The sequence below is a fragment of the Neovison vison genome, chromosome 3, assembly GCF_020171115.1.
Source record: "Neovison vison isolate M4711 chromosome 3, ASM_NN_V1, whole genome shotgun sequence".
Taxonomy (NCBI): domain Eukaryota; kingdom Metazoa; phylum Chordata; class Mammalia; order Carnivora; family Mustelidae; genus Neogale; species Neogale vison.
The window spans coordinates 40,569,618-40,581,775 of NC_058093.1; the positions used below are offsets into that span (position 1 = coordinate 40,569,618).

Here is a 12,158-nt window from a genome sequence, read left to right on the forward strand (position 1 = left end):
GACTCGGGCTGTGGAGGCCTGGGGTCTGAGCCAACCTCACCCAGATCTCCAAGGCGGAGTTCCAGCTCACTAAAACATGCTGAAATGCTGCAGACATCATTTATTTGGAGGGAGGGGGACACGTAGCCCTTACATACCTCCACCACACTGTCCCCCAGGATGCCCATGGGTGGCTAGCACTTATAGAAACCTGCATTTTTTTTTTCCCTTGCAAACTTACTGGGACATCCTGACCTGTCTGCTGAATAAACGGTCAAAAGACTGGTAGCCTGAGCCCATGGCCACAACTGGCTGAAGGACACTCAGCTCTTAGACCAGCCCCACCCTTCCCCTGACCTCAAACTACAAAGTGGTTGGAGTGTGTTTTCTGGCCCTTCTGGGTTCCCCTCATCTGACTTTCTGGGGGCCACAACCTTGACCTTATCTACCTGTCCTACTGAGCAGTGACTTCCTGTGAGCCGCTCAGGCTTACCCCTGTCTCCCTCAAAATCCCCTGCTGCCCACTTGGCCTGGGGCCTGTCACATGCTAGGGTCCCCCTAAGTTTGTGGATAATTTTTTTTTAAGGATTTTATTTATTTTCGCGAAAGAGAGAGAGAGCAAGTGTGCACTGGGGGAAGGAGCAGAGGGAGAAGCAGGCTCCCCACTGAGCAGAGAGCCCGATGTGGGGCTCGATTCCAGGACCCTGAGATCGTGGTATGAGCCAAAGGCTGACGCTTAACCCACTGAGCCACCCAGGAGCCCAAGTTTGTAGATAACTTAAGAACTACTGAGGCCAAACTGAGGAGCCCCTATTCGGCGGTTGTTCTAGTTTCAAGAGCCCCCAGATTTCAGGTCTTCTTCAGCCCTCCTTCTTTCAAGGCTTACCAGTCCTATATGCCATGTCTCAGAACCTGGGAGGATGCCCGAACTGGCACCCTAATTTGCATTAAGGTATCAAAGCCTGTGGAACGTGGTGGATCTCTCTCCTAGGCTTTGCCTGCAGTGTCTGGGCCCAGTGGAGGAACCCATGAAGATATTAGGCTGGTGGGACAGTCTGTAGTCCTCAACCACATCACAGAGAAACTCTGATACAGAACATGCCTCCATACCTCCCCAACTCCTGAACCCCCCTGGGGGAAGTAGAATGAGAGAGTTCAATTCAGGGCCCTTCCTCACACTCTGCCTCCCTCCCACATCTCTCTGTCCCTGGCTGTCTTCAGCTCCCCCAAGAGAAGGAACAGGGGCTGGGACAGCAGAATTAGAGAGTGGGGATAGAGGCTGGGCTGTCTCTACTGGAGCAGATAGGCCCCCTCTGTCCCCTCCCCAGCCCAGGTAACCTGAGCCTGGCATTTTGTCCATCTTGGAACAGCTGACAGTGCTGTGGTCGGACAGCTGGTGGGGCTGGGCTGGCCTGGCTGGGGTGGGAGCTTGGGCTGTTATATGAGACCCAGAGTCTGCATCTCTCTACCCTGAGCTGGGAGCTGTTGTCCCACCCGTCATTGTAGAGAGCTGTGGCACCATGCTGCTGTTCCTCCTGCTGCTGCTGGCTGTCTGCTTGGGTGTGGACACAGGGGATCAGGAGTTTGGGGAGGACTGGAGTAGAGACCCAATGCCCAGGGGACAGAGGGTCTAGAGGATTACTGAAGCCTGCCCCCACACCCAGCACCCTACTTCTCCGCATCACACCCTCTTGTGGCCTCTCCCTCTTTCTGCCCCATAGCCCCTGTACCCAGGCTCAGTGCTGTCTGTTGCAGGAGCCGAGGGCCGGAACCAGGAGGAACGTCTGCTCGGGGACCTGATGCACAGCTACAACCCCCACCTGAGGCCCGCTGAGCGCGATTCGGACGTGGTCAATGTCAGCCTGAAGCTCACACTCACCAACCTCATCTCCCTGGTGAGCCACAGGCCTGGAGAGCAGTGGGGTAGATAAAGGCCCAGTGAACCTGGCCCCTGGGACCTGCTAGGGAGAGGCGGACGAAGGACTCCACAGGGGGGAGGCTGGGGGGCTAGAAATCTCCCACGAGGGCTGCCCAAGAGGCTGGGGTCCTGTAGCGCCCAATGGGGGTCTAGAGGGACTAACATCTGGAAAGGACAAGTGATGGGGGTTCATCCTGCTGTTCTGTACCCCTAGAATGAGCGAGAGGAGGCCCTCACCACCAATGTCTGGATAGAGATGGTAAGAGGCCACCCCACAGTCTTTTTCTATGGGGTCCCAGGGCCCTTAGAGCTACCTGCCTTCCCCCATTCCCTCCCTGCCTCCTCTGACCCACCTGGGCTGAGCACCATTCCTGGGGGGAGCAGAGGGTGACTTGGCGGAGAACAGGGCCTGGCAAGCCCACTCCCCCTGCAGCAGTGGTGTGACTATCGCCTGCGCTGGGACCCGCAAGACTACGAAGGCCTCTGGGTGCTGAGGGTGCCGTCCACCATGGTGTGGAGGCCGGATGTCGTGCTGGAAAACAAGTGAGGAGGGACGCAAGCAGGGGTTGGGGGGGACAAAAGGACACAAGGGTAGGGCCCAGTACTAGGGGGCTCCGGGGAAAGGGCCCAGTGAGCAGAAGGTACAGACCGGGAAATACTGGCAGGGACAGGTGCCACTGGGGGCAGGGCCAGGCCAGCAGACCCCCCCCCCACCCCGCCTGGCTCCATCTCTTCTGTCCCGGGTCCTCTGGTGGGCCGCTGCTCTCCCTTGGCCGCGGGGATGAGGGCAGCTGCCACAGAAGCCATCAGGAGTGAATCGACATGGAGGGCTGCACTCGGGGTCACCTCCCACACTTGGCAAGAGCTGGGGAGATGTTAGTACCATTGTGACCAGGCCCTGGAGATGAGGGGACAGGCCGGAGGAAGCCGGGAGGTGGGTGCGGTGGGGGAGCCCTCTGGAAGGAGGTGGTGGACCCTGTGGCCGCGAAGGGCTGCTGTCCCCAGGCCCCATCCACGCAGGGCAAGGGCTGGCCTGGGGCTGCCGGGGATGTGACCCCTCACTCCAGCCCCGCGGCCCGGCCTATGCACAGCGTGGACGGCGTGTTCGAGGTGGCCCTCTACTGCAACGTGCTGGTGTCTCCTGACGGATGTGTCTACTGGCTGCCACCAGCCATCTTCCGCTCATCCTGCCCGGTCTCTGTCACCTACTTCCCCTTCGACTGGCAGAACTGCTCCCTTGTCTTCCAGTGAGGCCATTTACCAGGGGCAGGGGCGGCGGGGAGGGATTCAGAGAGTGGACCTAAGAGGAGCCTGGCTGGCTGGGGGATGCTAGGCAGTCTCACCAGGGGCCCAGCCCAGCTCTCGGGGGGCCTGTGTGCTTGTCATATTCAGACACCTGAAGATGCCCATGTCCCTCCCTGCTAAGCCACAGTCTCCTTGCTCGTCCTCCTTCCCTGCCTCAGTTTCCCTGCCTGTACCCCAAAGGAGGAATTAATGACCGGGGTGTGTGGGCAAGAAGGCACTCAGGAGCGTCACCCCTCACCCCATGGAGAGGTGGAGGGTGAATCAGTCTTCTTATCCAGAAACGGGGTGTGGGGGAGAAAGTCTGTTTGAGGGTTTTCCCCATAATTTAGAGAAGTGTTCTTTTCACAAGGAGACCCTCATTTTTTTTTTAAAAGATTTTATTTATTTACCGGAGTGAGACACAGCAAGAGAGGGAATATAAGCAGGGGGAGTGGGAGATGGAGAAGCCTGCCGAGCAGGGAGCTCAGTGAAGGGCTCTATCCCAGGACCTGAGCTGAAAGCAGATGCTTAATGACTGAGCCACGCAGGTGCCCCTCTGGGCTGCACTTTTGAAGGCAATACTGTCCACAGGTGCCCTTGGACGATCATGTGGGTGACCTCAGAGGTGGATTTACCCATACTCGAATGTATCCCCCCTCCCTCCCCATCTCCCAGGTCCCAGACCTACAGCACCAATGAGATCAATCTGCAGCTCAGCCAGGAAGATGGCCAGACCATCGAGTGGATTTTCATCGACCCTGAGGCCTTCACAGGTAAACTCCCTCCCAGGATCCCTGCTGGATCTGGCCTCCAGAGAAGAACCAGACTAAGCTCAGACCCCCTTCCCTGTAACCCAAGGTGAAAACCACAGTAATCCATAAAAAATATATCTTTAAAGGCTCAACACAGTTCTTCTCTCCTAGTTTGGGTGGGAGGGGATCATGTATCCGGGCTCCTTGGATGGTGCTCCTTTGGGCCTGCGCTGGCCACCCTGAAGCTAGGGGACGGGGGCTTCCCTCTCTGCGCCCACCCTGGCCTGCTTCCCGCAGAGAATGGGGAGTGGGCCATCCGGCACCGGCCTGCCAAGATGCTGCTAGACGTGGAGGCACCGGCAGAGGAGGCAGGCCACCAGAAGGTCGTCTTCTACCTGCTGATCCAGCGCAAACCCCTCTTCTATGTCATCAACATCATTGCACCCTGTGTCCTCATCTCCTCAGTCGCCATCCTCATCTACTTCCTTCCTGCCAAGGGTACCAGGAGCCGGTGGGAGGGGAGCCCTGGCCCCAGGTGGTAGCACAGGGACGAGCTGGGAGGACACAGGGTTGGGGTACCGCACACAGGACCACCTGTCCCTGGAGACCAGGGCCGTCGGCCTCCTTATGGGGTGGGGGAGGTGCCCCACAGCAGAGAAATTGACATCAGCTCTGAAGACCTCTTGGTTATGGGCAGCGGGGGGCCAGAAGTGTACCGTCGCCATTAACGTGCTCCTGGCCCAGACTGTCTTCCTCTTCCTCGTGGCCAAGAAGGTGCCCGAGACCTCCCAGGCAGTGCCACTAATCAGCAAGTAAGGCTGTCCCTCACGCCGACCGCCCACCTCCCCCAACCTTGCCCAGAAGTCAGGGCAGGAAGTCCCTCCTGCCACTCCCACACCCACCTCCCTCAATGCCAACCCCTCACCCCCCCCAACCTTGCCCAGAAGTCAGGGCAGGAAGTCCCTCCTGCCACTCCCACACCCACCTCCCTCAATGCCAACCCCTCACCCTAAGGGATTGGGGGTGTTGGCTGCCAAGAGTGGGGGTGCAGCTAGAGATGAAGGGCCAAAGGGCCCAGCCCCCCACCTCCTGCTCAACCCTCCACTCAACCCCGGCAGGTACCTCACCTTCCTCCTGGTGGTGACCATCCTCATTGTCGTGAATGCTGTGGTCGTGCTCAACGTGTCTTTGCGGTCCCCCCACACACATTCCATGGCTCGTGGGGTCCGAAAGGCAAGGCCCCTCCCTGCCCACTCCAGCGTCCTCCCGTCCAGTCCACTCACACACGTCTTCCTCTCCATCCCTTCCCCTTCCCTACTCACCTGCCACATTCAGTGGCAAACACCCCTGTGTATATCTTGAAACATGTGCCCCATGGATTAATATAATCCTGAGTGTATGTGACCGGTGTATTATGCGTGCAGACGCGTTTGATCATCACAGATCTCCCACAAGGTGGGTTTTAGTCCCATCTCCATTTTGCAAGTGAGGAAGTTGAGGCACAGAGAGATTCATTAACTTACCCAAGGTTGCCTGGCGAGGAAGCAGAGGCAAGATTCCACCCAGGCAGTCTGGCTCCGGAGTCCGTGTGATCTGCAGCCAACAGGGACCCTTGTTGCAAATGCAGGTTCTCAGGCCCACCCCAGGCATTTTGGACCAGAACAGCGGGGGATGGGGTCTGGAAACCTGGGTAGCGAGTGCCCTGGTGATACTGCCATGCACACAAGTTGGAGGACCTAGGTTCCCTGTGTCTAGCACAGACAAGCGGAGCTGAGCGGGGTCAAGCCCCTGGCCATCATGTGCTGCCTCTGGGCCCCTAGTGGCTTGAGCCCTCCCGCCAACCTTCCCCTTGGGCTCAGAAACCCAGCTCCATACCAGGTCAGCTGGCTTCTAGCTGAAGCCCGCCACCAAATCCTTTCTCCAGGTGTTCCTACGGCTCTTGCCCCAGCTGTTGCGGATGCACATTTCCCCACCTGCCCCAGCAGCTGTGCCCAACCCCCAGCGCCAGCTGCAGAACAGCTCCTCAGGATGGTCGCCCAGAGCCGGGGAAGAGGTCGCTCTCTGCCTACCTCGCAGTGAACTTCTCTTCCGGCAGCGGCAGCACAATGGGCTGGTGAGGGCAGCGCTGGAGAAGCTAGGTGAGGCTGGGGTTGTGGGGTAGGGAAGACCGTGGACACACTCCTCCCCAGGGACTCCGGATGGGGAGAGCTAGCTGTCAGCCAAAGGACCAGGGAGAGCAGATGAGTGTTGATAAGTGTCCCGGGTGGGGCTAGGGCCCCTTGGAGAGGCTGCCTTCTCAGACTAGTTCTTCTCTGCTCTATTCCCTGACCTTACCCTCTCTCCCACCAGAGAAAGGCTCGGAGCCAGAGCACCGCCAGGAGTGGTGCAGCAGCCTGAAGCAGGCCGCCCCCGCCATCCAGGCATGTGTGGAAGCCTGCAACCTGATTGCCCTCGCCCGACACCAGCAGAGTCACTTTGACAGTGTAAGGGGGATTCAGTACCAGGGAGGGGCGTGGAACTGAGATGGGGGCAAGATGAGTGGGGTGGCTGTGGTAGGGCGATGGGATGAGAAAATTGGAACTGGGACATTGGGGCCAGGGGACTATGGCCAAAGGCAGGTTAAGGCCTGGAAGTAAGTGAGAAGGGCCCAAGGCCATGGAGAATAGAGGCCTGCTGGATGGCCAAGGATGACACAGTGATCCAGGGCAGGCTTGGCGTCACTGCTGATCATCCCACACCCCGCCTTTCGTCTCCAGGGGAGTGAGGAGTGGTTCTTGGTGGGCCGCGTGCTGGACCGTGTCTGCTTCTTGGCCATGCTCTCACTTTTTGTCTGTGGCACTGCTGGCATCTTCCTCATGGCCCACTACAACCAGGTGCCCGCTCTGCCATTCCCTGGAGACCCCCGCTCATATCTGCCCCCACCTGACTGAGCCATCCAGCTACCAACTGCTGCTAGACACGTGGAGTCTTGTCAGCTGGGTTCTTCAGTGGCTGAGGTCATGATGGGCCCTTTGGGAAGTGCCCTGCAGGGCCATGTAGGCCAACGGCCCTGAAAAAAGCACAGGAAATAAAGAGACCAAGCTGGAGTCCTGGAGTGGCTGAAAATGGCTGTGGGCTGTGTGTGCTCTTGGGATCACCACGTGGCACTGGTTAGCTACTCCTGGCAACCCCCTCATTTCAGCAAAGCATTAGCAAGCCCCATCATTTCTTTTTTTTTTTTTTTAAGATTTTATTTATTCATTTGAGAGAGAGAGAGAGAGCATGAGCAGAGGGGAGAGGGAGAAGCAGACTCCCCACTGAGCAGGGAGCCCAACTTGGGGCTCAATCCCAGGACCCGGTGGAGATCATGACCTGAGCCAAAGGCAGTTGTTTAACTGAATGAGCCACCCAGGCACCTCTTACTCCCCTCATTTCTGAAGCCCTAAGGAATCTGTCTTGTATGATGTTCCCAACTAGGCAAGGTCCCATCCCTCCATGCCTAGGCCTCCCTTCCTTTTGACAAGTTCCCCAAAGGCCCCTAAAGGAGGCAGGTCAAGACAGGTGCGAAATGTTCTCTTGAAAGAATGGCAGCAGCCCAGTCCAGCTGCTACTCTCCCTCCCCTGCCTTCTGGGCGCTATAAGCAGCCAATACTCACCTGCACCAGTGACCTTTGCATTCTATGCTTTTTTTGTCATTGATCACAAAAGATTCCATGAATTAAGAGCTCCTCAGGTCAACATGGACAAGTAAGAGTCACTATTCCCCCACATTTCAGATGGGCAAGTTGAGGCCCAGGATAAGAAGGGCTTCCCAGAACACTGGTGGCTAAATAGTCTGGAGTCCAGAATTCCCAACCCAATTCTAGACACTCCAAGAAAGATTCCATGGCCTGGAAAACAGACCCCTCTTCTCTTCTCAAGGGCTGGGGCATTTGCACTGGTCCCAAAGGATGCTTAAGACAACCAAGAGGTAGGCAGAAAGGCTGGGAGGTAACAGGGAATCACTGGGCTTTGCCTTCTGAGAGGAGACCCTGACCAGCTTTCCCTGGCCCCACTTAGGAAACAAGATGGCCAGCTGAGGTCTTCCTGGGAGAGGAAAGGCCCTGCTTTGAGAGTACAGCTGGGGCCTGAGTCTTACAGGTGATAAGACAACTTGAGTAACTCATTCGTGCCCCCTGAGCCTCTGTAAATGCGGGTACGTTTATATTCAGTTCCTATCTACCCACATTAGAGGATCAAAGGTGCAGGTGAAAGTAACTCCCAAGTGTGAAAGTACCACGTAAGACTTGACAATGGGACATTGCGGGGGGGCGGGGGGGCGGAAACAACCCCCTCCCCCAAATACAGGGTTGCTGGTTTTGGGGCTCAACCACCAGCAGGTTCACTTCATTAACTCCAGTTTATATGCGCGGTCCCCCTGTGTATTTGGAGCCGAGATTTAGATCCGGGAGGCACTTTGATGACGGTGGGCCCATCTGTGGTTCTTGTAAGCTTTTCACTAGCTTTGTCCTCCGGGGTGAGTCTCTCAACTTCTCCGACTGCCTCAAAGGGCGGAGATGAGCTCTTTAGCTCCTGGCTCAAGTAAGCAAAAATTTACAACACTACACTTACTGCGGGCGACTAGGTCTAGCGCCTGCCACTGACGATCCCATGCCATCCGCGCGGCAACCCGAAGAGGCAGGCGCTATAATACAGTGTGGCCGGTACCCCAAGAGGAAAGAGCCTCGGGGAGGATCGCGCAGCCTGTCTGGGGGTGGAGTCGGGATCTGTACCAAGCAGTGAGTCCAGAGCCCGCACCGTCAGCGACGCGACTCTGCCTCTTTCTCCGAGCCGCCGCGGGAGGGGGTCGGGGCGTCCCCTCGGACGCGCGACAGGAACCCGGGCAGAGCGAAGAGCCCACACGACCCTGCCGGCCGCCAAACCCGCGCCTCGGCACAGCCGCCCAAGGCTGGCGTCCCAGGATACCCGCCCCACACAGAGGTAGGGCGCAGACGTTCCGCTGCGCCGCGCGCAGCCGGAAGTAGCCGGGCCCTAAGCTGGGGGAGACCTGGCGGAGCGGAAGTCACTCCGTGAGGCAGTGGCGACGGCGGCGGTGAGAGGATGAACAACAAGTTCGACGCGTGAGTGGCGCGTGGCCGCCCCACGGGGCCCCTTCCCCCAACCGTTCCCCGCGCCCGCCCCCCAGCGGGGCTGGCGGCGGCAAAACTCCCCGGCGCCGTCCTCCCTCCCGGGCTTGGGCTGCGGGCCTCCCTGGCCCAGGCGGCGGGCGAGGAAGAAGAGGGGGCTGGGAAGGCGTGATGCGGGGGTCCCAGAGACGCGGGGGTCGTACGGACCGACGGCGAAGCGCGGGGGCCCGGGGAGGAGGTGGCTGTGACGCCCGGAAGCAGCTTTTTGGACGCCCCGCCCCGGTGGGTGCGGGTGGCCGGCAGCGTGGAGGGGCGGAGACCGCGGCGGTTTGGGTGTTTCCGCAGCCTGGCTGCCCTGCCTCTGAAGCCGGCTTTCCACGCACGCTCTCCAGCCTGGGCAGGTCACCTCGCCTCTCTGAGTCAGTGTTCTCATCTGCAGAGTGGGGACGGTAACAGCCCGGGTCCAAGAGTTGGGAAGGTGCAGTGAGACGATGTGGCTGTTGCGCCTAGAGGCTGCTCAGTTAGGGAATGCCCCTGGTCTTCCTCAGCCTTCTTCCTACTTCCGTTCTCCTCCTTTTCCCTTCCAACACACTCACGGGGAGCTGCTCGTTTTCTTGCCCAGCGAGCACACTTGACGTTGCCCCCGTCTCTACTTCCGTGTCTACCCTGTTTGTTCCTAGTTCAGCATCAATTGGAAATGCAGAAAAGAAATGAGAGTATTTCCCTCTAGCGATTGTATCTTGAGGTAGTTTATGTTCTTACCTCTCTTCTAATAATCTGGTAAATCTGATCTCCAAAGACCCGGATTTCCAGGCCCAGACCCACCAGTTTCCCAGTTATTTGACAGTTGAAGAGTTACCCAGCCATTGCTATCTAAGGCACATTAGTGGTTAGTGCCCTGGCGTGTGATAAAGATCAAATCACATTCAACAGTGCCTAAAGGTACTTTGTGAACTGCTCATAGTGAGGAAGAAATGTAAAGTGGCATCACTGTTTAGGCTGTGACCGTCTGCTGATGGCAAGTTGGGATTTTTCCAGGACAAGGAGTGCTGGTTTGCAAATTCAGGAGTCCTGGGTTTCAGCCCTCTAGGTAGCTCCTCAGGAATGTTTCCTGGTCTCTGAGAAGTCTCTGGGGGCTTGGAAAAAGTCTGCTGCCTAGCTGAGCCCATCTCAGTAGGAACAGCTACACTCCCCCTCCCCCTTTTGTACCCTTCATCTTGAATCTCTGGGGCACCAAGTTCCAGATCTAAGTCCTCCCTCAGTGAAGCTTTCTGCAAACCCTGTTCCTCCGCTGAATCAAACAAATCAGAATTTCATCTTAGGAAAGCACTTTATGGGTCATCTAGTCCAGTCCTGCCCAAATCATTTAGCAATCTGCAGTAAACTAATTTAAGAATAGTAGCAATGGCTTCCATAGGCATCTTGCTAGGTACTTTTCACGTATTTATTCTACTCCTAACAACCCTGCAAAGGGGGTCGTGTTTCCTCCTTCTACAGATAGGAAAATGAGGCCCCCTGAGGTTGGGTAACTTGTCCACAAAAACAGGAAGGCCCATGTGGCAGAATTCAAATCCAGATGTGTTTTTTAACCTAGGTTCAAGTACCTCTTTTCAAAAATTAACCTGGATCATTTTTAATTAGTTTCATTATTAGCTATTCCTTATACCGAGTCAGAATTTAACATCTCCTAGCTATGCAGGAGAAAACCAAAGCATTTCATTTATTTGAAATTAGCAATTAGAGACCACACTCCTGCCCCAGGCTTTGAAGTTTATTTCTTTGCGTAATCTCTACACCCAACATGGGACTTGAAACCACAGCCCCAAGCCCAGAGCTCCTCTGACTGAGCCAGCCCGGTTCCCCCCAAATCTGCAGTTTTTAGACCATTGTTACATTTTGGCTTCTATACTCTAAACCACATGGTTCCTAAGGACTGGTGCCAGTTTGCCAGCATCATAAAAGTCCAGTGCCTGGAGCTGGGTACTGTAGTCTAGTCTGATGAGCGCAGGTTAAAGAAGAGCTCTAACTTACTCTACTCTGTGGGCTCGACTTTGACCTAGGACTATAATTATACCCTACCTCCCACATCTGTCAAGTCAGTTAATGCCCCTGTCATTGATCCTGTTGACATGATGTAAAACCCAAGATGCTTTAACTGTTCTGCAGTCCCAGACTGATTAATTTTCAGCTCTAAATGCCATACTCGATTTTGTCACTATTCTCTCTTTGCTAGCTTTTGGCCCTTTCTTAAAGTATTGTCCAAGCCACCTGTTTGGCACTCATCCTATTTATTCTGCCTTGTATTGCTTTTATTTTATTTTATTTTATTTTAAATTTATTTTTACTTGACAGAGACATAGAGAGCACAAGTAGGCAGAGCAGCAGGCAGAGGGAGAAGCAGGCTCTCTGCTGAGCAGGGAGCCTGATGTGGGTCTCGATCACGGGACTCCAGGATCATGACCTGAGCTGAAGGCAGTCGCTTAACCAACTGAGCCACCCAGGCGCCCCAATTTTATTTTATAAGTTTTAACTTAGTTGAGAGTGAGTACACACAAGCAGGGGAGGTGGGCAGAGGGGAGAGGAGGAAGCAGACTCCCCTCTGAGCAGTGATCCTGGTGTGGGGCTCCATCCCAGGATCCTGAGATCATGACCTGAGCCGAAGGCAGACACTTCAGTAACTGTGCCCCTATTGCTTTGATTTTAGAAATGTTTTCATTAAACATGTTTGTTGTCTGCCTCTGACTGATGCTGGACATGTAAAGATGAATTAGACCCAAGTTCCTGTCTACAAGCGTCTAGTTAGAGAGTATGAGGACAAACCTGGGCAGAAGGTTTGATGAGCTGACTTAGAGCCACTCAGTCTGGATAGCCTTAGAGATGCTAATTGCCCTCCTGAGTCTGTGGAGCACTGATTTTTAGTCCTGATTGTATCTTGGCTCAAATCCAGCTTTAGGCTGGGAAGAGTAGCCTCTGAAACATAGGGTGCAAGTGATTTGCCTTAAGTATGGGCTTTGAGGGCAGCGTAGTTGGCTAGCTCCACTCTCAAATAACACAAGATGAAGGTCCATAGGATTTCCTTTTACCATCTCTGAAGGGAATCAGGAAGTGTGGTCCAGGGAT

At 55.8% G+C, this 12,158-nt stretch overlaps 2 protein-coding genes across 6 annotated transcripts in view; both read left to right on the top strand.

Annotated features, from left to right (window-relative positions):
• Positions 1-1,499: 1,499 nt before the first annotated feature.
• CHRNG (cholinergic receptor nicotinic gamma subunit) lies at positions 1,500-6,863 on the top strand. The gene is made up of 12 exons (XM_044244357.1): positions 1,500-1,539; positions 1,735-1,874; positions 2,112-2,156; positions 2,331-2,440; positions 2,989-3,144; positions 3,857-3,954; positions 4,231-4,431; positions 4,631-4,745; positions 5,052-5,166; positions 5,858-6,071; positions 6,283-6,416; positions 6,690-6,863. The coding sequence occupies exons 1-12, from the start codon at positions 1,500-1,502 to the stop codon at positions 6,861-6,863; spliced, it is 1,542 nt and encodes a 513-aa protein (XP_044100292.1).
• A 2,072-nt stretch (positions 6,864-8,935) lies between these two features.
• Positions 8,936-12,158, top strand: part of EIF4E2 (eukaryotic translation initiation factor 4E family member 2) — a 30,004-nt gene continuing 26,781 nt past the window's right edge. For all 5 annotated transcript variants that reach the window (XM_044241860.1, XM_044241861.1, XM_044241858.1 and 2 more), the window contains exon 1: positions 8,936-9,032. In XM_044241860.1, coding sequence (XP_044097795.1) covers positions 9,013-9,032 — 20 coding nt within the window. In that variant the 5' untranslated portion in view covers positions 8,936-9,012. The remainder of the gene's footprint in view (positions 9,033-12,158) is intronic.

Coding starts and splice junctions, on each gene's coding strand:
- CHRNG (XM_044244357.1), top strand. CDS start 1,500: ATGCTGCTGTTCCTCCTGCTGCTGCTGGCTGTCTGCTTGG. Junction 1,540..1,734: donor GCTGCTGGCTGTCTGCTTGG/GTGTGGACACAG, acceptor TGTCTGTTGCAG/GAGCCGAGGGCCGGAACCAG. Junction 5,167..5,857: donor TGGCTCGTGGGGTCCGAAAG/GCAAGGCCCCTC, acceptor TCCTTTCTCCAG/GTGTTCCTACGGCTCTTGCC.